We start from the raw sequence: 27,009 nt of genomic DNA on the forward strand, positions 1-27,009 counted from the left end.
TCAAAATGGTGTGACTTTTTTCTGAACATTACGTGGACCATATAGAACAATCTTTTTAGTTGGTGCAGCATACGTTGTAAATCATCTTCACTTTAAGAGATTAGTATTGCATCGTCCGCATAGCAGATTATTTTAAGTTGTGATTCTTCCATTTGGTATCCTTTTTTAGTTCTTACTTTTTTTAATATTTCGTCCATGATCAGGTTGAACAATAAAGGACTCAAGGAATCCCCCTGTCTTATCCCATTGCTGGCTTCAATTGGATCAGTTAGTTCATCTTCCACTTTTACTTTTATTGTGTTGTTCTGGTAGATGTTTTCTATCGTTTTAATTATTCCCAGAGGTACCTTTCTCGAGTATAACAAGTGGATCACTTCCTTTAATGTGACGCTGTCAAGTGCTTTCTTAAGGTCTACGAAACATAAATATGCCGGTTTGTTGTATTCTAACGATTTCTCTTGAACTTGCCTCATTATAAATATAACGTCAGTGCATGACCTTCCCGACCTAAAACCTTGTTGTTCTTCTGCTTATGTTATAATTTCATTCAATTTGTTTGTTATCACTTTTGTTGTTAATTTTAATGTTGTGTTTAATAAGTTAATCTCTCTGTAATTCTCCGGGTCTGATTTGTCTCCTTTTTTGAAGGGAGCTATTAGGATGCTTGATCTCCATTCTTGTGGTATTCTGTTTTGTTCTATTATTTATTGTATTAGTTTTAATAGTTGTTTACTTAGATCTTGTCCTCCGTACTTTAGGAGTTCGTTCGATATTCTGTCCTCTCCTGGAGATTTTCTATTTTTTAATTTTCTTAATGCTTCCTTTACCTCTCCCTCCTCTTTCTCTTTATTTCTTTATGTTTTTCTTTTATGGTTATTTCTTCATTTGTCGTAACTTCAGGTGTTGGTGGTTCATTATCGTCGCCTTTAGCAAATAGAGATCGGAAGTAGTCTGCCCATGTTTCCTTCTGAATGTGTTTCGCTTTTATTAATTCGTTTAATCTCGTTTCTTTGCCCTCTGATCATTCTCCATACTTCTTTTTGTGTTCCGTATAAGTCGTGTTCCATCTGTTTTGAGAAACTCTGCCAGTGCTCCCTTTTATTTGCCTCACTAAAGTATTCGTTTCGTTTCTGATTCGTTTGTAGTGGTTGTATGCCTGTTGTGTTTGTTTTGTTCTGTATTGTAAAAAGGCTTTCTTCTTTTCTTCGCATTTTATCTTAACTTCCTCTCTAAACCACGGGGTTTTCTTCTTTAATATGTGAGTATTCGTTACTTTTCTCTCTCCAAGTGATTCTGTTGCAGCGTCGATTATGTTATCTTTGAGTTTTTGCCAGCTTTCATCGATGTTATCGTTTTCTAATATTCCATTCTCAGCAATCTTCTCTGATATTCTTTTCCTGTATAAGTATTCCGTCGATTTCGTATGTAGTCCTTCGACTTTGACTTTTGTTCGTATTGGTGCTGCCCTGTTAGGTGTTAAATATTTCATAATGATTCCTATTTTACATAATACTAGGCTATGGTCGCTACCTACATCTGCTGAGTTGAGGCATCTTACGTCGATTATTTTTGGTGGATGTATATCTCTGTTGGTTACAACATAATCTATCATAGATCTTTGGCCACGGTTGTTATTGAATGTATATTTGTGTTGGTGTTTGTAGTCAAAAAATGTGTTGTTTATTCTAAGTTCGTTATTTGTGCAGAAGTTTATCATCAGTTCTCCATTTTGGTTCTTAACATTTTCATTGTGTTTCTGCTTAATTCTGAGATCTTCTTCATCCTTAATCTGGTGTTTCCTATCAGATGATAATCGTCTTCAAATGCCAACAATTTTGGTCCTTCTCGATGAAATACTGTAGTCGGTTTTTTGATTCTTGCACTTCTGATTATGTGTTCCAGAGCTAAGTTGAAGAGTTGTAAAAGTGCATTTCCAGTTTTAGTCCCTTGTTTATTTCAAATGTCTCCAAGTATTATTACCCCACTCACATCTTACATCGTAACCCTTCCGAACACAGCCGTATCAAACTGACTAGTTTTTTTATTTTATTTATTTCTCAGTATTATCTCTAAAAAAAAAATAAAACCAGAAATTTTTATAACTAGAATATAATTGACACTCTCTGCAGTTGAAACCTATTTATAAATACATGTTATGGCTTCGAAAGGCACAAACTGAAACAGGAATTTTAATGTATCATGATGGCGTTGAATATCCGCATTTCCTTTGGTGGATTTCGTCATCCGTAAAATTGAAACGGGGAAAAGGGACAAATGAGAAATTTCTGTAGTTGCTTGGTAAAATGTAGTGCACCTGAGATTTTAGAGTGTTCTTTCTGGTTTCTGTTATAATTTTATTTTCATAATGAACTTGTTTATGAATTTTTAAAACAGAATGTTATTTACAATTTATTCCTGGATTTTTTAAATGTTTTTTTAGACATGTATAAACATTCTCAATTTCTTTGCAACACGAAAATGGAGCAGTTGCATAATACTCTGGTTAAATCGGAGAGTGCAGGAAGAGTCTATACCGGTTTCGGAGGTTTTTCCCCCTCATCAGTAGTCCCATATCTCCTTCTCTCCGATTTCTCCACGCATCACACATTGGGCCTTTCTGAATTGCAAAGAAAGAAATGTCACGGATGAACTAGAGCCATCTACCGAAAAACAAAGTAAGTTATCAATCGAAGTAGCACAGAAAACGACAATAAATATCGTCTCCATACCACCAGATTGACAAAAGGTGGAATACTTTCTTTGGTTACACCTCCTGAGATTTTCAAAATTTATAAATCAAACAGGATGCCGAGGAAATTAAGATGAAAGAATTTTAAATAATTCACAACTCATCTGCTCAGCGTGGTAAAAGTTCCAACAAGAAAGATTCCTTAATACTCCTACAAAAGAGTAAATAAATTAAAAATGTATAAACATTCTCAATTTCTTTCTTCTTCTTCTTCAAATGCAAATCCAGTAATGGATGTTGGCGACCACATTTTCCATTAACTCTCTGTTTCTTGCAATGTGTATCAATGATTTTATGTCGGTAATCCCTGTCCATTGGCTTATGTTTCGGAGCCAGGACATTTTCTTGAGTCCTATTCCTCTCTTGCCTTCAATTTTACCCTGGATTATAAGTTGAAGGAACTGGTATTTTTCGTTTCGCATGATGTGACCCAAATACGCCGTTTTTCTTTTCTTGATGTTTTCGAAAAGCTGACGTTCTTATTTGATTCTTTTAAGGACATCCACATTTGTGATTTTCGTCGTCCATGGTATCTTTAGGATACGGCGATAAAGCCACATTTCGAAGGCTTCTAATCTGTTTATATCCCTCGTTTTAAGTGTCCAGCCCTCTATGCCATATAGCAGCACCGACCACACGTAGCATTTAGTAAACCTTAGTCTCAGTGTAAGGTCGAACTCTGAGCAGCTCAGTACCTTCCTGAATTTTACGAAAGCTTGTCGAGCTTGCTCAATGCGACATTTTACTTCCCTGTCCGATGCCCAGTCTTCAAAAAGCCACGTTCCTAGGTATTTGAATTTGCTCACTCTCTCAATGGACTTAGTATTCAGTGTTATGGTGGAGTTTTCAAATGCATCCAAGTTTCTGGAGATGATCATGAATTTGGTCTTTTTGGTATTAATCTCTAATCCCATTCGCTTACTGTATTCTCCGATTATAGTGACAAGTTGTTGAAGATATGCTATGTTGTTGCAAATTAAGACAGCATCATCAGCATATCGTATGTTATTGATTAATACTCCATTCACTTTGATTCCCATCTCTGCATCTTCCAAAGACTCTTGAAATATGGCTTCCGAATAAATGTTAAATAAAAGAGGGGAAAGCACACATCCCTGCCGAACACCCCTTCTTATATGTATGGATTTGGATATAGAATTGTCTATTTTTAATTGTGCTGCCTGATACCAGTACAAGTTTTCAATGCATCTTATGTCTTTTTGGTCTATATCAAGCTTCTTGAGGATCTGCATTAACTTGTGATGTTGGACACGATCAAACGCTTTCTCGTAGTCTAGAAAGCACAGGAATACGTCCTTCCTCTGATCGTAACAATTTTGGACCAACACCTGTGTTGCTACTATTGCTTCTCTTGTTCCCAAACCTTGCCTAAACCCAAACTGAGAGTCACTGATGTCCCATTCACATTTTTTGTATAATCTTTGATGTAGTATTTTTAAGAATATTTTTAAAGTGTGACTCATCAGGCTAGTGAGTCTGTGATCCTCACATCTTTTTGCATTGACTTTTTTGGGTAGGGGAATAAATGTAGAGAGCAACCACTGCTGAGGATAGCAACCAGTTTCATAAATAAAATTAAATATTTTATGTAGTGCTGAAATTCCCCTTTCATCTAGTAGTTTGAGTATTTCTGAAGGGATTTCATCAGGTCCAGGTGCCTTATTGTTTTTTGAATATAACATTGCCTTTTCTATTTCCTCTTTAGTAATTGAAGGGCCAGTCAGCTGGTCGTCTGTATAAACTTCACTCATGGGTCTTTCGTCATGAAAGATCTCCTGAATATAGTTTTCCCATATATGAATTTTCTCTTTTTCACCTAGCACTACCTGGTTATCCTGATTAACTATAATAGTTGGTCTTCATTTTCTGTATATTCCAGCAGTCTCCTTAAGCTTTTTATGTAAATTCCGATCGTCGTGCTGTCGTTGTAAATGGTCTAGATCGATACATTCTTGCTTAAGCCATTCATTTTTTGCTATTCTTATCTTTGCTTTTATTTGCCTGTTAATGTTTTTATACATATTGCTGCCATCTGGGTCATTCTTGTGTCGTCGTCGTTCTTTGCAACACGAAAATGCAGCAGGTGCATAATACTCTGGTTAAATCAGCGAGTGAAGGAAGAGTCTATACCGGTTCAGAGGTCTTTTCCCCCTCATCGGTAGTCCCATATCCTCTTCTTTTCGATTTCTCCACGCATCACACTTTGGGCCTTTCCAAATTGCAAAGAAAGAAATGTCACGGATGAACTAGAGCCATCTACCGAAAAACAAAGTAAGTTATCAATCGAAGTAGCACAGAAAAGGACAATAAATATCGTCACAACAGATGAAATACTTTCTTTGGTTACACCTCCTGAGATTTTCAAAATTTATAAATGAAACAGGATGCCGAGGAAATTAAGATGAGAGAATTTAAAATAATTCACAACTCATCTCTTTTCATCATTTTTTTTATTTCATTTACTCTTTTGTTGAGTACTAAGGAATCTTTCCTGTTGGAACTTTTACCACGCTGAGCAGATGGGTTGTGAATTATTTAAAATTCTCTCATCTTAATTTCCTCGGCATCCTGTTTGATTTATAAATTTTGAAAATCTCAGGAGGTGCAACCAAAGAAAGTATTCCACCTGTTGTCAATCTGGTGGTATGGAGACGATATTTACAGTTGAGTCCGCGAGTCTTTACCCGTGCGTTATCATTTAAAGCATACGAAATAAGTCGAAAATCTATTTCACGCAACAACAACTGACAGAAAGTGGCTACTGTTTCGATTACGGGTTTTATTATAAAATTTGACGTTATCAAATATATTGTATAGGTAGAATGTCAAATGTAAGTTTTGCTTCAAAATTTTTGTGCAGAATTACAGCTACATTTGAAGTAGCTTAATAAATTATTTTATTATTATTGATTAATTAATATATAGGGTGTCCCAAAAGTAGTGGAACGGTCGAATATTTCGCGAACTAAACATCGGATCGAAAAACTGAAAAATACGTGTTCAATCATTTTCAAAAATCTATCCAATGACACCAAATACCAACCCTCACTACACCCCCTGGAGGTGGGGTGGGGGGTAACTTTAAAATCTCAAATGGAAACCCCTAGATTTTCTTGCAGATTTGGATTCGTTACGTAAAAGTAAGCAACTTTTATTCAAGACATTTTTTCGAACTGTGGATAGATGGCGCTATAATTGGGAAAAACGATTTATCCTGATACCATAGGTAAATTATAGAAACGGTCTAATATCTCGAGAAATACACTTCCAAATGAAAAACCAAAAAACACGTTTTTAATATTTTTCGAAAACCTATCGGTAAACACCAAAAATTACCCTCCAACCCACCCCCTGGAGACGGGGTGGGGGTAAATTTAAAATCTTAAATAGCAACCCCCACTTTTTATTGCAGATTCGAATTCGTCATGAAAAATTAAGCTACATTTATTCGAAACATTTTTTAAAATTGCTGATAGATGGCGCTAATAAATCATATTTTCCAATTAAAGCGCCATCTATCAACAATTCTAAAAAATGTTTCGAATAAATGTTGCTTAGTTTTTCATGACGAATCCGAATCTGTAATAAAAAGTGGGGGTTGCTATTTAAGATTTTAATGTTACCCCCCACCCCACCTCCAGGGGGTGGGTTACAGGGTCATGTTTAGCGTTATTCGATAGGTTTTCGTAAAGTATTACAAACCTTTTTTTTTGTTTCTCATTTGGAAGTGTATTTCTCGAGATATTAGACCGTTTCTATAATTTACCTATGGTATCAGGATAAATCGTTTTTCTCAATTATAGCGCCATCTATCCACAGTTCGAAAAAATGTCTTAAATAAAAGTTGCTTACTTTTACGTAACGAATCCAAATCTGCAAGAAAACCTAGGGGTTTCCATTTGAGATTTTAAAGTTACCCTCCACCCCACCTCCAGGGGGTGTAGTGGGGGTTGGTGTTTGGTGTCATTGGATAGATTTTTGAAAATTATTGAACACGTATTTTTCAGTTTTTTGATCCGATGTTTAGTTCGCGAGATATTCGACCGTTCCACTACTTTTGGGACACTCTGTATAAACAATTTATAAAAAAATTCAATAACATATTTTATTTTTGTTATTTTATTCACTTTGACGGAAATCAAAACACAATCATTTCTTTACTGTGTGAATGACATTAGCTTTGTATGTTTTAAATATTAATTGCCAAAATATAATTATTTACCTTAACATTTCAAAGCCCAATATAAAATCAGTTGTGAAAACAACTGTTTGTGTAATATAAAGAAATTTCAAAACGCAAAAATTCGACAAAAACCGCAAAAAATTCAACTGACTGACAGCCACAAAAGTAAACAAAGCAGAAACGTCAAACAAATTGTGCTTAAAATATGAAAACATACCGAATCGTCTTTTTTTGTACCTATCTCTTTTCAATGCACTGAGTCTAGATGGTTAATAAAAATAACATGTGTTGTTACTTAATAACAAACGGCAGCTGGTTTGTCATGAGTTTCATGCGAGGAAGAGAATAATGCTAGATAAAAAGTATGTGTTTTATCTCGCCAGGTATTAATGACGCTCGGGTAAAGACTCGCGGACTCAACTGTATTGTCGTTTTCTGTGCTACTTCGATAACTTACTTTTAGTCTGGGCTGATTATCGGAGAATAGGCCATTTTTGGGAAAAGTTATTTACCAGCAATTTTATTGCTGGAATCGAATTATAAGATCCTATATATTAATAATATAGGTATGCAAAGTCCTCAGATAGTGTGCTACTTTTTTTATAAACAAAATGGCGCCCGAAAATCGTGTTTTTTTCAATTATTGCTCTATAACTCCGAATATTTTAATTTTACAACAAAAACTCTCAAATAAAAATTCACCGTGATTAAATTCTGCATAGAGACGTGTTTTTCCCGATCTGCTCCGATGAAAATTTTCCTCGGAAATTGCGGGTTTTCCCAACAAAATCTTTAATTTTCAAATAAAGTTTTAGATAAGTAATTATCTACCAATATTTAAATAATTTGGTGACTTAAAAGCCTTCTTGGTTTAGATTATCGCTCCAGAAGCTGATGCAAATTAAACGAATATTTTAGCAAAAATTTAATTGTTAATTAATAATTTACGGTCGCAATAATAACCAAAATAATTATGAAACACTGATCAAACTTTGAAAGCTTATAAACATGAGATGCCTTTTTAACATTTGGTCGACAAAATATAAATCTTTTATTTTTTGCACAATCTTTAAATGCTTAAAAAAAATAGTTATAAACAAATTAACGTTTCTCAGAAAGTTTTTATTATATTGTAATTCTAAAAAATAGCTAAAATGCGCATTTCAAATATCTTGAAAATGAATGCTTTAAAACTTTTTTGCAACCATTTACAAAAAAGTTATGAAACAGCAAAATAAACATACGATTACTACGGTGTTTATACATTTTTTAATTCTTTCAAAGCGTAGAAGTGAGTATAATTTACAAGCTAATTATTTACAAAAAAATATCTATTATCAATTTAATGGTTATATTTTAATTAAAGATTATAAATATATTTTTTTGTAATTTACACGCGCGAAAGTAGAATAATACAGCACTGTAGCTGAAATTTTCACTCTGAGCGACGACCGGCCGCGCGAGACGTACACTTTTAGAAATAATATATGCTGCGTGTCAGTCGCTTCGAGTGAACATTTTAGCTCCGACTCTGTATCAGGCCTACTTTTGCGCTAAAAATTACAAAAAAAAAGTATTTTTAACCTTCGATTAAAATATAACCATTGCACTAATTTTTGACATTCTTTGTGAGTAATTAGATTGTACCATAGACTCATTTTTAAGCTTTGAAACAATTAAAACAAATTATAAACAACGCAGGATTTGTATATTTACTTTGCTGTTTCATAACTTTTTTGCGAATGGCTGGAACATTTTTTTAAAGCATTCATTTTCAAGACCTATGAAATACGCATTTTAAGTATTTTATAAAATTAGAATATAATAAAAAATTTCTGAGAAATGTTAATTTTTTTATAACAATTTTTTTTAAACATTTAAAGATTATGCAAAAAAATGAAAAATTTATATTTTGTCGACAAAATATTAAATAGTCATCACACCTTTGTAATCTTTCTAAGTTTGATCAATGTCTCATGATTATTTTGGTTGTTATTGCGACTGTAAATTTTTAATTAACAATTGAATTGTTGCTAAAATATTCGTTTCATTTTCACCGGCTTCTGAATTTATAATCTATACCAAGAAAGCTTTTATTTCACCAAGCTATATAATTATTGATAAATAATTATTGGCCCAAATAATTTATTTGAAAATTCGAGATTTTGTTGGGAAAACCCACATTTTCCGAGGAAAATTTTCGTCGAAGCAAATCGGAAAAAACATACTTTTATGTAGAATTAAATTGGGGTGAATTTTTATTTGAGTGTTTTTGGTGTAAAGTTAAATCTTCGGAGTTATAGAGCAATAATTGAAAAAAATACGATTTTCCGGCGCCATTTTGTTTATAAAAAAAGTAGCACACTATTTGCGGACTTTGCATACCTATATTAATAATATGTAGGATTTTATAATTCGATTCCAGCAATAAAATTGCTGGTAAATAATTTTCTTTGTACTTTACTAATTAGACCAGCGTATTATAACTATTTTTTTTTTCAAAATTTAAAGATTATGCAAAAAAAAAGAAAAATTTATATTTTGTCGATAAAATATTAAATAAGCATCTCATCTTTATAATCTTTATAAGTTTGATCAATGTATCATGATTATTTTGGTTATTATTGCGATCGTAAATTGTTTATTAACAATTGAATTGTTGCTAAAATATTCGTTTAATTTTCACCGGCTTCTGGAATTAAAATCTATACCAAGAAATCTTTGATGTCACTAAGTTATTTAATTATTGATTAATAATTACTTACCTAAAACTTTATTTGAAAATTAGAGTTTTTGTTAGGAAAACCCTCATTTTCCGAGGAAAATTTTCGTCGGAGCAAATCGTGAAAAACATATCTCTATGCAGAATTTAATTGTGATGAATTTTTGTTTGGGTGTTCTTGTTGTAAAGTTAAAATCTTCGGAGTTATATAGAAATAATTGAAAAAAATACGATTTTTCGGCGCCATTTTGTTTATAAAAAAAGTAGCACACTATCTGCGGACTTTGCATAACTATATTATTAATATATAGGATCTTATAATTCGATTCCAGCAATAAAATTGCTGGTAAATAACTTTTCCATGAATTTTGCTAATTAGCCCAGAGTATTTGTTTTTTTAGAATTTACAAGACTTATTCACATCAACTTAGTCTTACTGTTAAATTAGGATCTAATTAACAGAAAAAAGTATATAGTAAACATTATGGCGACTTTAGTCTGGCAATCCTTTCGATGGAGTCAGTGTCAGGATAGTCAGACTAAAATGGAGATGGGTAGAACACATAGTCAGAATGACAGATGGATGATGGACAAAGAGGTTATTGCAATGGAGACCAAAAGAAGACAAGAGAAGCGTCGGTCGACGGCCCACAAGATGGATCGACGATTTAAAAAGGATAAATAAAAACTGGATGAGACCGGTAACAAAGGGAGGAGGTCTTCAGAAGTGGACTTTTGAGGCTGGATGATGACCAGCTTATAGTGAAAATCCTGTATTAACGGTTCTCCAAGTCTTTTTATTCTTTCTTCTTCAAGTCTAAAACAGCGCTAACAGGCTTCGGCTACTAAGTTCTGGATAATATCTCTCCATTCTTTTCGGTCCTCTGCACTCTTTCTACAGTCCCTCACCCCGATTTCTTCTAAATCCCTCTCTGTAGGCTCTAACCATCTCTTCCTTGGGCGACCTCGTCTTCTTTTTCCCAATCCTCTGTCATTCAATATTCGTTTGACGTTTCTATTTTATGGCATCCGAGTAATATGTCCCAGCCATCTAACTCTTTGTGCTCGTATTTTTGTCGTTATTTTTGGTCTCTCATACATCCTCATTACTTCTTCATTTGTTCGCCTCCTCCAGGATTTCTTCGCTATCTGTACACTCCCAAAAATCTTTATCAGGACCTTCCTTTCCCATATCTGTATATTTTTCTCCTCTTGTTGATTCATTACCCACGTTTCGCTCACATACAACACTGTGGGCCGTATTACCGTTTCATACATTCTGATTTTCGCGTTTCTTGATACATTTTTTGCTTTTAATATTATGTTTAAGACACCCACAACTCGACTTCCGTTCAGTAATCTTTTATCTATTTCTTTTTCTTCCCTTCCAGTATTCGTTACAGTCACTTCCAGGTATTCGAATTCTAATACTTTCTTAAATTTATATTCATCTCCTTCTCCTTTCATTTTTATATACTTATCCTCTTTATTTATATCTCCTTTCATTACCATGTATTGTGTTTTTCTTCGTTTATTCTTAATCCATACCTTTTTTGCTTCCGCTTCGAACTTTTGGAAGATTTTTTGGAGGTGTTCCTTTGTTCTTGTTAGGATGACTAGATCATCAGCGTAAGCTATAAACTATGAACTTCTGTCTGTTGTTAAGGTACCGCTTGTACTAATTTTTATCCTTCTTACTATGTGTTCTACTACCAAGTTAAATAAATCTGTGGATAGAGAGTCACCCTGTTTCAGTCCTGTATTCACTGTGAATTTTTTTGAAAAATTTCCTTCCATTGTTATCCTGTTTTTTGTATTGTTGAGCGTCATTCTCGCTAATTTAACCAGCTTTCCTGAAATACCTAAGTCTTTTTAGATTTTTAATTTATTTTGACAAAATCAAAATTTAACAATATCATTTTTATAAAAAGAGAAAGAAAGTAGCATGATGCACATTTCAGTACAACGATCGATCCCTCAAACAATATGTATTATCCGGGAAAAACTAGGTTCAAGGCTATGTCAGATAGTCCAGGCAAAATCGGTTTAAAACCAGACCATAATTGACAATTTCCTTCTTCTTCTTAAAGTTCCATCTCCTAGCGGAGGTTGGATATCATAATGGCTATGGTCACTTTGTTGGCTGCTGCTCTGAACAGTTGTAATGAACTACAGTTAAACCATTCTCTAAGGTGCCTCAGCCAGGAGATGTGTCTTCTTCCTATGCTTCTTTTTCCTTGGATCCTTCCTTGCATAATAACTCTCAGCAGCTCATATTTCTCTCCTCTGGTAATGTGACCCAAATATTCTAGCTTTCTTGTTTTTATACAGTTCATAATTTCTAACTCCTTATTTAAACGTCGTAGCACTTCAACATAGGTAATCCTTTGAACCCACTGAATTTTCAACATTCTTCTGTAACACCACATTTCGAACGCTACTATTTTTCTTATATGTTGCCTTTTCAATGTCCAAGCTTCCATTCCGTATAGTAATATAGAAAATATGTAGCATCTTAGAGCCCTCAATCTGAGAGGCAACTGAAGGTCTTTGTTTGTAAGCAGTGTCTTCATTTTTATAAACGCTTGCCTTGCTGTTTTAATTCGGACTTTAATTTCTTTGCTTTGGTCATTTTTGTCATCAACCCAGGTTCCTAGATATTTGTATGTCTTTACTTTTTCTATTTGCGTTTGCTCTAGTATTAACCTTTCATTTCCATGTTGTGTTTTTGAGACAATCATAAATTTAGTTTTTTTCTTGTTTATTTTGAGTCCATATCGAATGCAATAATCGTTAATTCTATTTAACAATTCTTGTAGCGACTCAAGGGTGTCTGCCATTATAACGGTGTCATCAGCGAATCTTATGTTATTTACTGTTCTTCCGTTTATAGAGATTCCATCACTTAGTTCCGCTATGGCTTCCTGAAATATGGCTTCACTGTACACGATTTCCATAAGAGTCTATTTGTTTGCTGGCATCACTTCAGGATGTAGCTTGTATGATTAATTCGAAAGTACTTCCAGAAAAAAATGTATAGGACAAAATTTGCTTAAAATTGGTTAATATATTCATTTCCAGTGTTATTTTTAATTAAAAAATTTTACTCCCGACACGGAATGTCATCCCACGTCCCACAAGCTTATAGCATCCTACGGTACAGGATCGACTTTGAAGTTGAGGGTAAATATCCCAAGGCCAATGTCTAGATTCGCCACTTACAGGCTCAGAAAATTATGCGAGAAAATGGTTTTCACTGGACTATATTATTAATTCTATATTATGTTGATGTGTATGTGTTTATAAATGAATAAAGAGAACTTAATTTTTGTAAACATATTATTGATTGGAATAAAACAAACTTTATTTCACCACAAAACAAGACTCTACTTCAAAAAGGTGTCTGAGTTTTGATTGATTATGACAAAAAACTCCTTGTATAAAAGTACGATAAATTGATTGATTAAGTTGAAAATATAAAAACCCCAGAATCAACTACGTATCGGCTAAATATAAGAAATATAGTTTCAAAAGATATTGGAGGAAATTGACAGGCAGAATGAGTGTGTATTGTGCAACAAAATTATGATTCACCAGGGCAAAACCTTTGACTAATTATTGTGGATTTCTCGTCTTTTGTCAGAGAACCAAAAACGTTTCGAATGGGTTTACCTTTGCAACATATCACCGAGTACAGGCAAAATGGAAATGCCTTTCTTTCATCAAATGAAACCAAAGAAAACAAAGATGATCAAATCTTAAGAACGCAAAGAAATAGATTCGTCAGAAAACAACGACCTATATGAAGATACTCTAACCAGACATATACAAGAGTAAGAAAACGAAATCGAAGATATTAAATAAGCAAATGATGGCATAACGTAACTGATGGTCGTGACTGATAAAGAAAAACTTATCCAAAATATGAAAAAACTAATAGGCACAACGAGACAGCTGATGGAAAAATACAGCTTCAGATACAAGAACAAAATTTACAAGAAAATTAATTAAAATAACAAGCAACTCTAAAGTAAAATAAAGCTGCAAATCCATATTTGAACTTTCGTGTAAATTTGCGTCGATTGATATAGTCCTGTCGCCAGGGGGGTACAACGGCCTTCTGTATTCAGATGGACTTGATGACCTGTAGAACACGAATTTTTTGGGTAACAGTTGATCCGGATGTCGATAAGGTTGTTATAAACCAAGAATTTGAGGAATCACATAACAGCGATTTCTCGCAAAACAAAACATTTTTTTGTATTTTTTGGGCCGTTCTAACCAAAAAATGTTCTTACAAATTTTTTCGTAGGATGCATATTTTTCGAGATAAACGCGGTTGAACTTTCAAAAAATCGAAAAATTTCAATTTTTGAACCCGAATAACTTTTGATTAAAAAATAAAATAGCAATTCTGCTTACCGCATTTGAAAGTTCAAGTCAAATTAAATCGGTTTTAATTATTTTGTATTGCTAAAAATGTATTATTTTATTGTTAAAAAAGCTATAAACACCTAGTGTTTGAGTGATGTTTTTAATGATTTCTCATTTAAAATCGAACGAGTAGGTAGAAGAGGTAAAAGTGCAAGCGAGGCTATTTCTACGTAGCATGCATTAAAAAGCATGTATTAGGCACGGGAAACACTATGTGTTTATAGCTTTTTTTAACAATCAAAAAATAAATTTTTAGCAATGCAAATATTAAAAACATATATAATTTGACTCAAACTTTTAAAGGCGGTAAGCAGAATTGCTATTTTATTTCTTGTTCAAAGGTTATTCGGGTTCAAAAATTGCAATTTTTCGATTTTTTGAAAGTTCAACCGCGTTTATCTCGAAAACCATCCTACGAAAAATCTTGTAGAAACTTTTTTTGATAGAATGACCCAAAAAATACAAAAAAATGTTTTGTTTTGCAAGAAATCGCTGTTATGTAATTCCTCAACTTCTTTGTTTATAACAATCTTATCGACATCCGGATCAACTGTTACCCAAAAAATTCGTGTTCTACGGGCCAAAATACATAAAAAAAACTTGGGTAAGTCCATCTGAATTAAGAAGGCCGTTGTACCCCCCCCCCCTGGCGACAGGACTAATATGACTACGGTCATAAATTTTTAATTTGAAGTGATATAAAAAGCGGAAGTATATATTTGTTCTCACCTTGCTACGGCGTGTCGAATAATATATCGCTTGTACTATTTCGGCGACTTTACTTCCAGTTGTAACTATAAAACCGTAAGTCAAAGTTTAACTTTCTCACCTTTAATAGCATCCTTGGGTTATAAGCTCTCATTTGACACCCCATGTGTCATTATATCTCTTCTAATAACGGAGGATTTGTGTTTACGGACAGACAGACAGAGAGACAGACATGGATAGTTCAACGTTTCGACACTTTAATGTTGTAAAATAAGTGAAAATGGTAGTAAAATCACGAAAACAAAATATTTTTGATTCTAAAATGAGAAAAAAATATTTTTTTAATTACAAAATTACAAATTAAATATTGAGGAGTGGGGAGCTGTTTGTCTCGAGTTGGTCATTCAGAATTTGAGACAAACAGCTCCCCACTCCTCAACCTCTTCAGTTAAAGACTTTAAAAAAGCAAACACATAGTAAACTAAATCACTTGCGAAAGGCACTCTGCCGAAACAGCTGTAGTCACATAGTTATAATAACTTTTGTGGAAGTATAGAAAACAAACGTTTTCAGTGTTTTATTGTGAGATAAAATGAACTTCCATCAAGTAACGGTCGAATCCATCAATTAAATCAAATATTGGATATGTCATTAAAATTCATCACAATTAAAACATAATCAAAAAATGTTTACCATGTCTTTATCTTTACGAGTTCGCAGTAATTTAAATTTATAGAATACTACATCAAAAGTAAAGAGTAAACTAAAACGCTAAGTCGCTAATGATATTTGTGTAAAATTTGCTGAACTTGTTTACTTACTCTTAATGAAAATTATTCAGTTTCGTGCAGGAACGGAAGTGTTTTTAGGTAATATAAGGGGAATAAGAGTTTGTAAAATACGCTGAGCTCTACTTGGATGTGCAATCAAAAAAGTTTTTCTTATTAACGAATTTTTAAACCAAAGAGCAGTCCTCTTCTTCTAGTTTCATAACTGTTATTGATCGTTGGATAATAATATCATGTTAGCTACCATATTCCCTATTGTGACTGTACTCAGTTTTCCATACTATTGCCTTAGATTTTTCAGCCATGATGTTCTTCTTCTTCCAGGACCACGTTTACCTTGGATCTTTCGCTGAATGATCAGATGTGAAAGATCATACTTTTCAGAGTATACGATAATGTGACCAAAGTATTCCAGCTTGCGTTTCTTTATTATATTGACCGGGTCGTCCCCAAAATCAATACACTACCCCAGGCTGTGGGTAAAAAATAGGTCGATTTCAGGATATAATTCAGGAATTTTTGAAACTTATCAGGTGTTGTAAAGGACGATGCCAGCAATAACTTCTGCTAAAATGTAACCAAAAATATTGTGCGCTTTTTTCTTATTGCGATTTTCGTTTGTTAAATTTGCAATTTTTAATGATTTTTAATTTTGCAGCTTAGGATATTGATTTTAGAGAAAAACTTTTTAATACAAAGTTGTAGTAAATTAAAAAACCTACAATTTTAGGTACGGTATGTTTAATTTTGTTAATTAGTTATTGCAAAACAGCATGCGAAATGTCCAAAATGGCCGTTTTTTACAATTGCATTATTTATTGTACAAATATTTTTTTTATTTTTTAAAGCTTTAAAATGAAGATCTTTCAATTCCAAACATAAAAAAAATTGTAAAGCCAGATTAACGAATTTGTTGCTTAGATATTATAAATTGTTTGTCCCAAGAGGTCAAATATCGAAGGCTATAACTTTTTGAAAAAAAATCGTAGAGAGTTGGTGAAACATCTAATCTCCTTCTAAAGAGTTATGTTTTCATATTGTGATGTAAATAAATGCGTAAAATATTTTTAAATCTCTAATTTTTGGGTTTGAAAATAAGGGGGCAAATTTCGTTATAAACATTTAGAGCTGAAGCGGCCCTGTACATCCTATGAGTTTCTAACTTCAGATTATTCTTGCTGAAGATAAAACGAAGATTTATAAAAAAATAAAAAATTTCTACGACCAACTGAAGCCGAGATAATTTTTGGGTTTGAAAATAAGGGGGAAAATTTCGTTATAAACATTTAGAGCTGAAGCGGCCCTGTACATCCTATGAGTTTCTAACTTACAGAGTATTGTTGCTGAAGGCAAAACAAAGATTTATAAAAAAATAAAAATTTTCTACAGCCCACTGAAGCCGAGATAATTGTTTTTTTTTTCTTAAATCGTAGTGCCTTTATTTATAACAATTAAGAAATTATTTTACAGTCATTGACTAAATAAAGACTTATATTATCTTAAAATAAAAATTATTATAAAATATGATTACATTTGATTTTTAAAAATTATTTTTAAATCGGTGCTTTTGCGAGTGGCCGAATTTTGCAAATCGCCTGGACCTCGATTTTTGATCCTTCGCTTCGTTATCGAACGTGTTCGCTTCGTATCTGTTTAGTATACGTAGCGAATACGTTCAATAACGAAGCGAAGGGTCAAAAATCGAGGCCCTGGCTCGCTTCAAATCCGCGCGCTCGGAAAATTTTTACGTAACTTGTATTAAATTTTGTCAAAAAACAATTTAATAATATTACCATTATAATATACAGTCTATTTACCACTCTATCTGTTTTTCTTGATAATCTTTTATATGTGAAATTTCATTTCGGAAGAAATAATATTACAGAAATGATACATATATTATATGAAATATATAACTATATTTTTATTTTTTTCATTGTTATATAAATATAATAATAATAATGTTACTTCATACTATAATATACAATATAAAACATTTCTTTTTGTAGTGACAATTCGTTTTGGATTTCACATATAAAAGTTTATCAAGAAAAACAAATACAGTGGTAAATATACTGTATATTATAATGGTAATATTATTAAATTGTTTTCTGTCAAAATTTAATACAAGTTACGTAAAAATTTTCCGAGCGATTTACAAAATTCGGCCGCTTGCAAAAGCACCGATTTTAAAAATAATTTTTAATAATTAAATATAATTATATTTTATAATAATTTTTATTTTAAGATAATATAGTCTTTCTTTAGTCAGTGACTGTAAAATAATTTCTTAATTGTTATAAATAAAGGCACTACGATTTAAGAAAAAAAAAACAATTATCTCGGCTTCAGTTGGTTGTAGAAAATTTTTATTTTTTTATAAATTTTTGTTTCGTCTTCAGCAACAATAATCTGTAAGTTAGAAACTCATAGGATGTACAGGGCCGCTTCAGCTCTAAATGTTTAAAAATAAAAATAAAAAATAAAAAATAAAAAAAAATATTTGTACAATAAATAATGCAATTGTAAAAAACAGCCATTTTAAATTTTTCGCAGGCTGTTTTGGAATAACCAATTAACGAAATTAAACTTACTATACCTCAAATTGTAGGTTTTTTAATTTACTACAACTTTGTATTAAAAAGTTTTTCTCTAAAATCAATATCCTAAACTGCAAAATTAAAAATCTTTAAAAATTGCAAATTTAACAAATGAAAATCGCAAATAAAAAAAAGCACACAATATTTTTGGTTACATTTTAGTAGAAGTTATTTCTGGCATTGTCCTTTACAACACCTGATAGGTTTCAAAAATTCCTGAATTATATCACGTTTTTTCACCCACAGCCTGGGGTAACACGCCTAACTTCACACTCAACTTTGATACGAGAATTATTGAAAAAATATGCATTGAAATCCAGATCCCGTAGTTTTTTGAGCATGATAAAGTGAGTAGAAAGACATACATAAATTGTTTTTTGTAATTCCATTTTAAATTTACCCTGCACATGTCGTAGACTATAGTTGTGACTATTTTGGGTCGCGCCCATATTGACCAGTTGTGTTCTTTGGTTCAGCCACCTAAAGACCTCTTCATTTCAAACTCTATGGATCCTCTTATTTTTAGTAGTCACCTGTAAACAAAACCATGGGATGTAATAATAAGACACTTAAAAAACATTAAAAAAAACATTCTAAATATTTATACAATAAACCTTGAAACTAGAGATAGAAAAATATGAGAGGACATCAGATAACAACAGACTTTGTGCTTCGTATATAACCAGGTAAATGTAGGATAGTACTATTAGTACTGTAATACAAAATTTATACTGGAACCAATCAGCCACAATAAGAACGAATCTTGGTGTGAACCAACGGAAGCGATCCAGATTGTACGAGGCGTTAGACAAGGTTGTATACTTTAACCTATATTATTTAACCTATATTCAGAGGACATATTTAGTGAAGCCTTGGAAAATTCTGAACATGGAATACTCCTAAATGGAGAATGCCTAAACAACATCCGCTATGCAGACGACACCGTTATTTTTGCAGACAGTTTGAACAGTTTACAGCAACTAATAAACAAAGTAAATGAAGTAAGTGAAAGATTTGGACTAAATTTATGATCATCAGCAGATATAAAATTAGAGACGCCCAACTACTTATCAATAATACACCAGTGGACCAAGTAAAACAGTATTAACTATCTTGGAACAATAGTAAACGAACAATGGGATCACTCACAAGAAATGAAATGTAGAATAGAGAAGGCAAGGAGTGTATTCAATAACATAGCCAAACTCTTTAAAAGCCACAACCTTAATCTGAAGATAAAAATAAGGCTCCTGTGATGTTATATCTTCTCAATATTGTATTACGGAGTTGAATCCTGGACAGTCACTGAAGCAATGGAGAAAAATTTGAAGCCTTCGAGATGTGGATATACAGGCGAATCCTAAGGATATCATGGACGGACAAGACAACCAACGAGACCGTATTACGAAGAGTGAGCAAAGAAAGAGAGGTGATGTATACCATTAAAAGGAGAAAGTTAGAATATCTCGGGCACATAATGAGAAACGGCACTAAATACAGATTACTGAAGGTAATCCTTCAAGGTAAAGTATTCGGAAAGCGAGGAGTTGGGAGAAGAAGAATATCATGGTTAAAGAACCTGAGGAAATGGTTCTCCACAACAACATCTAATCTCCTTAAAGCATCAGTTAATAAAATAATTATAGCCAGAATGATCGCCAATATTCGAAACGAATAGCCACTAAAAGAATAAGTACTATTAGGAATGACATATCATAACAAGATTAATTCAGTAAAAACTGAATGATGATAACTGAGATGTTTACACGTATTTTAGTGATTTGGAAAAAGAAATTGACAAAGTACCACGCCTAAAATACAAACATCCAAACCAGAGGTTATCCTCAGGGTAAGTTTTAACTACCCTCTTATAGAATATTGTCATTGATGAGTTGATAGCCAAGTACAAAAGAGGTACAAGTAAAACAATTTTCGTGTATAATATCACAAGAGAGTGAGAATAAATTGAAAATAATGCGACAGTTTTTCGGAAATTTGTTGTCTGGCAATAGACACGAGAGCCCGCAGGGCTCGAGTGGCTATTGCCCAATGACAACAAATTTGAGTAAAAATGATGCATTATTTTCTTATTTATTCTTACTGTCGTGTGATATTCGTAAGATTATTTTTTAAAACGTATGTTATGGATATTTTCTTAAATGTGACAGTTGTCAAAACTAGGAAACTGGTTGCCATTAAACAGAAACAATCTACTTAAAAAAATTCTACCGCCAATTTTCTACAGTAGATAATTCTCAGTATAATTTTAATCTGATTGGACCGAATTAAACACGTGATCAAATATCTTACTATACGATTGGAAGTTAAAATCATTAAAAAATAATCGGGTATAATGTCACAAGAGAGTGAGAATAAATTGAAAATAATGCGACAGTTTTTCGAAAATTTGTTGTCTGGCAATAGATCGAGTGGCTATTGCCCAATGACAACAAATTTGAGTAAAAATGATGCATTATTTTCTTATTTATTCTTACTGTCGTGTGATATTCGTAAGATTATTTTTTAATACGTATATTATGGATATTTTGTTAAATGTGACAGTTGTCAAAACTAGGAAACTGGTTGCCATTAAACAGAAACAATCTACTTAAAAAAATTATATCGGTAATTTTCTACAGTAGATAATTCTCAGTATAATTTTAATCTGATTGGACAGAATTAAACACGTGATCAAATATCTTACTATTCGATTGGAAGTTAAAATCATCAAAAATAATCATAGAAAAATATTGAAAATTAAACAATTTATGCGCCATCTACTGGCACCGTGAAAATACAAACATGACCCCACTACTGCAGTGATTGGGACTAATAGAGATCCTGAAACATAAAACTTAAAAGTGATTATTGAAATATAAGTTATTTCCTATACCATCAACTAGGATTTTTGAAAAATATTAAAATTTGGAAAAATGATGAAGTTTTGAAAATTGTTTTTAAAATTAGCTAAAACATTTTCAGTTTCAAAAACCGCCAAATTGACATATTTTATCCGATCAAAAAACCCCTATTTGATGGTATAGAAAATAACTTATAAGTATTTCAATAATAACGTTGAAATTTTATGTTTTAGGATCCCTATTAGTCCCAATCACTGCAGCAGTGGAGCTGTTTTTATTTTCACGGTGCCAGTAGATGGCGCATAAATCGTTTAATTTTCAATATTTTTTATGAAAATTGTTTTACTTGTACTTTTTTATAATAAATGCTCAGGCAAATTTTCACAATTGCTGCAGTACTTTTTATTTTAGAAATTCCCAAAAAAGTATATGAATTTCGTACTTTTACACTAGGATAGCCCATTAACCTGAATAGCTTGACGATTATGTATTCAGCAGTAAAAATTTCACGTATTTTTTACTTACTTTTACATCATTAGAATAATAATTAATTCCTATAAGATAATTAAAAAAAATTGTATAAAATCTAGTACAGTTTTTTTATATTTCGTTGTGTAAAGCTGTAGTCTTTAGAACTTTAAACACGTCTTTGAAAACTTAAAACAAGAATTCATTCTAAACGTTCGCTGTGCATCCCTTTGTAAAGTAAACTACCCCTTATCTCTATCCAAAAACAAACCGGTACTGACTTGCAACATATCTTTTGTTATAGCAGAAGTCGCGCTATGCGGAAGACGACATGCCACCCCCACCTTCTCCCCCACAACAACACCCCGCCGTCACCGCGGCTATCGCTCACGAAGGGAGCGGAAGAGTTTCCCGACAGGGCTCCCTGGAACGGGGCTCCACGACCCACCACAGGACGAGACCGTCCAACGAGATTGCAAAGGAGCAGATGCAGAATGCGGTGAGTCTTTTTAACATACAACATAGTTAAGTACCTCAGCTGTTTTATAGGGTATCGTTTTTTAGGGCCGCTGCCACCAAGTGTGCCAAGCGTGCATCGCACGCAGGCGGCCAACAATAGGGGCGGCCAAAAGCAGGCCATATTAAATAGTAATGATTCAGATAATTCTATAAACTCGAATATTCCAAACAATAGCTATCATTATACCTGATAATACAAAAATGCATTTCAATTATCATTTATAGTACTTTTTTTCATCCTAATCTAAACAAAAATGTCAGAAAATATTATTTTTTTTTATTTAAAACACAAAACCACATCAACCGCGCAGGGTTATTAGTGGATATAAGAATACAAAGTATTACATTAAATAGAGTTATACAATTTGATGTCTTTTAAATATGTTAACACTGATGAAACTTTTTTGGTGAGGATTGTCTTGAGGTCATCGTCTGTGATTCTATGGGATCTTCTTTCTTTTTGAAATTGAGGACACTCTTAATGTGATTGGCTTAGCTTCTAGGTCTGTTCTTACAAAGATGCCTACTCCGCCACTTGCCTGTTGTGCTATTCTGTTTTTTTGGAAAACATTGGTAGTTTTGAAGATTAATATTGGATTGCTTAAAATGAGTTTTTTGAAGACATAAGGTCTTAGGGCATGTTTCATTTATTAGAAGTTTTAATTGTTCTAAATGGGTGTAGAACCCATTGATATTCCACTGTAATATATAGGGGTTAGACATTTTCGAGTTCTGACTGAGAATGTGTTTCATCGGTCTCTTCTGTGGAAGAGAAATTATTGGGGCTTAGTTTCTTTCTTAATCGAGTTATATTATTTTTTAATTTTGAATTGTGGGTATAAGCGTGAACAAAATTAAGGATCTGAATTAATTCGGCTGTTTCGTTCGAATAGTTTTTTGAGGTTATTTCGGGATGTTTTGCGTTTAATGTGTTTTCGAGAAAGTCACATATTTCGTCGAAGTTAAAGACAAATGGTGGTGATCTGTTTGCGATTTTGTCTTTAATTGTCTCTAGGGAAAGTAAAAGTTCATCTCGAGAATTTCTTTTAGACGTTTTTGTTTTTTTCTTTGATTTCCTTGTTACTGGAGAAGTGAAGATATGAGAATCGGTCTGTGTGGTATTTTCGTTGATTTCTGGAGACGATGAGATGAGCCTTTTTAGATGTTTTGTGACGTTTGGAATAATTTTAGGTTGTGTTATTTCTAATGGAGTAAGATTGCTGATCTTGTTCGAAGTTGATGATGTTGGGATTTTTAAAGTGTTTGTTTCATTTGTATTATTTGTAGGTCTTGACATGTCGTCAGTTTCTATGGTAGATTCTAATTGGTTATTAGAGACCTGTACGTCTGGGATCTGATCTAATATGTTTTGGGAAGATGCTGGGTGATCGTTAGAGGTGGATATTAAGACTTTGTCAGAAGGTTTTAGTTCTGTTTGGTTATAAGGTAGATTTGTTATATATTGTGTGTTTTGGGAGGTTTCTGGAAGAGCTTTAGAAGTGGTTGGATTAGAATTGGTTGGGTCAGGATTTGTTGTATTAGATATGTTATATTATGTTATATTATATAAATATAATTTTTAATTATATTTTTATATAATAGAAAATTAAATACGAATTTATTTTATAAATTTACAGTTTTTTTATGTTTTCATTAGGAAACACTAGGAAGTGCTTATTAAACACAGCAAAACATCTGTTGAGCGACTTTCCACAACGCGTTGGAGTTCTCAGTCACTGCGCACTATGCTGGCTGCAGTTAAAGTATTGGCAGAACATTTTTATAGTGTTGTTGCTTCAATTTACAAATTCTCTCATCAACAAGAAAATTTATACGCCAGAGGTGCTGCACATAACCTCATGCCCGCTTTGTGTAATTAAAGGCATTGATCAATCATGACCAAAATAGGGGCACTTCGTCTTTATATTGAAGAAAAACGTAATCATATTATAAATAAATTAATACATAGATTTTGCCACGACAAAATATGAGGACGACGACATTTCCACCTAAAAATTAATTCGACGTAGAAAACGAATGGATGGTGAGTTACCTACCTATATAGGACTTAAACTTCGAGCAGAAATTCAAAAAGATAATATTATGTTGGAATGTTTTGACATTCAATGCTGAACTCGAAACCAGATAAGTCCATTAATATGGCTTCATTGTTCGAGGCTCTACAGACACACACTTTGCTTTTCCACGAACAGTGTACAGTTGAAATTAGCTGTTTCAACATTTTGTGACTTTTACCATGAAGAGGTATCAGAAGAAGACCTTCTGCTAGAAATACCAAGGCTCAGAAGACTTTTACAAGCGGCCAATATTACAGCATCTAAATGGTTCACTGTAGACTTTTTAAAATTCATTGTGGAGTGGGATTTTATGGAATTTCTCCCAAGCTTAATGGTCGTCTTAAAATTGTTTATGACCATTTTTGTATCGGTTGCTTCATGTGAGAGAAGTTTTGGGAAGCTAAAACCAATCAAGAATTACTTGCGAGAAACAATGACGTCAACAAGGCTAAATAACCTAGGTTTATTAACTATCGAACGGAGCGGTCAATTTTAGGAGAATGGAACGGTCAATGTTAGGAATAACTCTGCGAGACAAAATCAAAAACGAAGAAATCAGGAGAAGAACAAAGGTGACTGACGTCATCGAAAGGATAGGCATGTTGAAGTGGGGCAGGACACATAGCCATAACAACAGATGGGCGATGGACAAAGAGGTTACTGGAATGGAGGCCAAGAGAAGCGTCGGTCGACCGCCTACAAGAGGGACTGACGACTTAAGGAAGCTAAAAAACTGGATCAGAGCGGCGCAGGATAGATGGGGTTGGAAATGAGGGGAGGAGGCCTATTTTCAGCAGTGGACTTTTGAGGCTGGATGATGAATTACTATCGAAGCAACCCAAAACATGAATATAGAAAATGTAATTTCAGAGTTTGTCGCTAGTAAAGCTAAAAAAATATTTTAATTCATTCACATAGTGTAAACCAAAAAAGTAAATAAACTGTTATATAGAACTGCCGGGAACTAGATAGTGGTAGCTCAAGATAGGGAGACATGGAGAAACTTAAAAGAGGCCTATGTTCAGCAGTGGACGATAGCGGTTAGACGATGATGATGATGATATACTATTTACTGCAGTTTCGTTAACTATAATTCTTAATTTTTTCATTATTCAAAACATACGTTTATCGGATTTTCGTTGATTTTAACAATCTTTATTTTTAGGATTTGATGTCACCCACGCTAGCTACACCACTGCACATGATTCCATATAAGTTTGGATGTGTATATTATAGAATATTCGGTTTATAGCGTCCTGCGCCTTCCATTTCCCAGTATTCATTCACATTCATTTACCCAGTTTCCTGATCGTAGATCTTCTTCGTAACTATAACTATTCGTAACGCTATAACTCGTAACGTCAAAATTGAATAATTATTTTATTTACTTTTGTTAATGTGGAAACCATTTTTTTGACAGTTACAACTATTGAAATTAAGTTTATTATTTAATTAGATTAATTGTGATTAAATATTTAAAAACTTCGTGTACTTAGTACATTAAAACTACTAATTACATCTTTTAAATCGGTATGTCTATCGAACTATGAAATTACATTAAAACTTCTGTGGTAGGAAATTTCATTGATCAGAAGCAAGGTAAAATGATAGACAGATTGAAACTTACTTTCACGTAGACTAACTCCATTAAACTTCCATACTTCTAAACTTCCAGTACTATATTTTCCATTAAAAGGAAAGCATAACTTTAAAAATGTTAATTTTCAGTTTAAACGTCACTTTATTTCAATATGCTGCTATTAAGTAATTTACACATTAATTCTTGCTATAAAAGTAAACTTTATGTAGGTATAGGGGTAGGGTACCAAAGTAAACGACCGAGAGGAAGACCACAGATGAGATGGGTTGATGATATTAAAAGAATAGCCGGAACGAATTGGAAATATGTTGCTCAGGATAGAGACCGATGGAAGGAGTTGGGAGAGGCCTATGTCCAAACGTGGACGATAGAAGGCTAAGAAGAAGAAGAAGGGGTAGGCGCAAAATTTCAGACCAATGCTTTTTAAATGCATTCATTTTTTTCGAATCTTGGGAAAACTAATAAATAGATAGTTTTGAAAAATTTAAACGCAGTATGAAAGATTGCTTTATTATCGAGTGCCGAAAGTTCCTTAGAATAAACAAAAATTTTCTTCTGAATGAGATATTCGAAATCAAAAATTACATTAAATTTTATCTTTTTTAACCCTTGTAACTTATTAAAATAAACATTATAGAAGTTTTCAGGGACTTTCGCTCGGTAATAATGTAATCTTTCATTCTGCGTTTAAATTTTTCAAAAATACTTATCAGTTTTCTCAGGTTTCGAAAAAATAAATGCATTTAAAAAGCAGTGGCCCGAAATTGTACGCCCGAAAATTTATATCATTAATTAATCACATGATCCTTAACGATATAGTTCTTACATACAAAGTACCGACCCAGATGGATACTATCTGGGTCCGGCACTCTGTTATAGTACCAATATTGCTGCCTTTACTTCCTCGAGCACTGATAATGAAACTTCTTGTCTTGCTGAGTGATACGGTTTTTGTTCGTATGCTGTTGTCGACTCGTCAGTATTAAACAGTTGTTTGAAATACTCTCCCCATTGTCCGATTATGTTTTGGTTTCCATAGGAATTTGTCCTCTATCATCTTTTATGAATCCCAGACTATTCTTGTTCTCATGATCATTTTTCAGTGCGTCACAGTTTTTCGATTTCTCTCTAATGCATTAAGTTAGATGAGACGGAAAAAGCGGTAGCTCCGTGATTAAACACAAAAATAATGCAGCATTACAATGGTTATATACATAAGATGTCTATTCCTAACCTACGTTTGATTCGTTGATATTTAGAATGCGCGTTTTTTCTAGC

At 33.0% G+C, this 27,009-nt stretch overlaps 1 protein-coding gene across 13 annotated transcripts in view; it reads left to right on the plus strand.

The window, feature by feature from the left end:
- Window positions 1-27,009, plus strand: part of LOC114338023 (disks large 1 tumor suppressor protein) — a 1,799,868-nt gene that overhangs the window by 768,913 nt on the left and 1,003,946 nt on the right. For 10 of the 13 annotated variants that reach the window (XM_050644675.1, XM_050644671.1, XM_050644669.1 and 7 more), the window contains one exon: window positions 21,839-22,033. In XM_050644675.1, coding sequence (XP_050500632.1) covers window positions 21,839-22,033 — 195 coding nt within the window. The remainder of the gene's footprint in view (window positions 1-21,838; window positions 22,034-27,009) is intronic. The other 3 variants (XM_050644670.1, XM_050644673.1, XM_050644681.1) reach the window with 1 other exon arrangement.

The sequence above is a fragment of the Diabrotica virgifera genome, chromosome 2 (genome assembly GCF_917563875.1).
Source record: "Diabrotica virgifera virgifera chromosome 2, PGI_DIABVI_V3a".
Taxonomy (NCBI): domain Eukaryota; kingdom Metazoa; phylum Arthropoda; class Insecta; order Coleoptera; family Chrysomelidae; genus Diabrotica; species Diabrotica virgifera.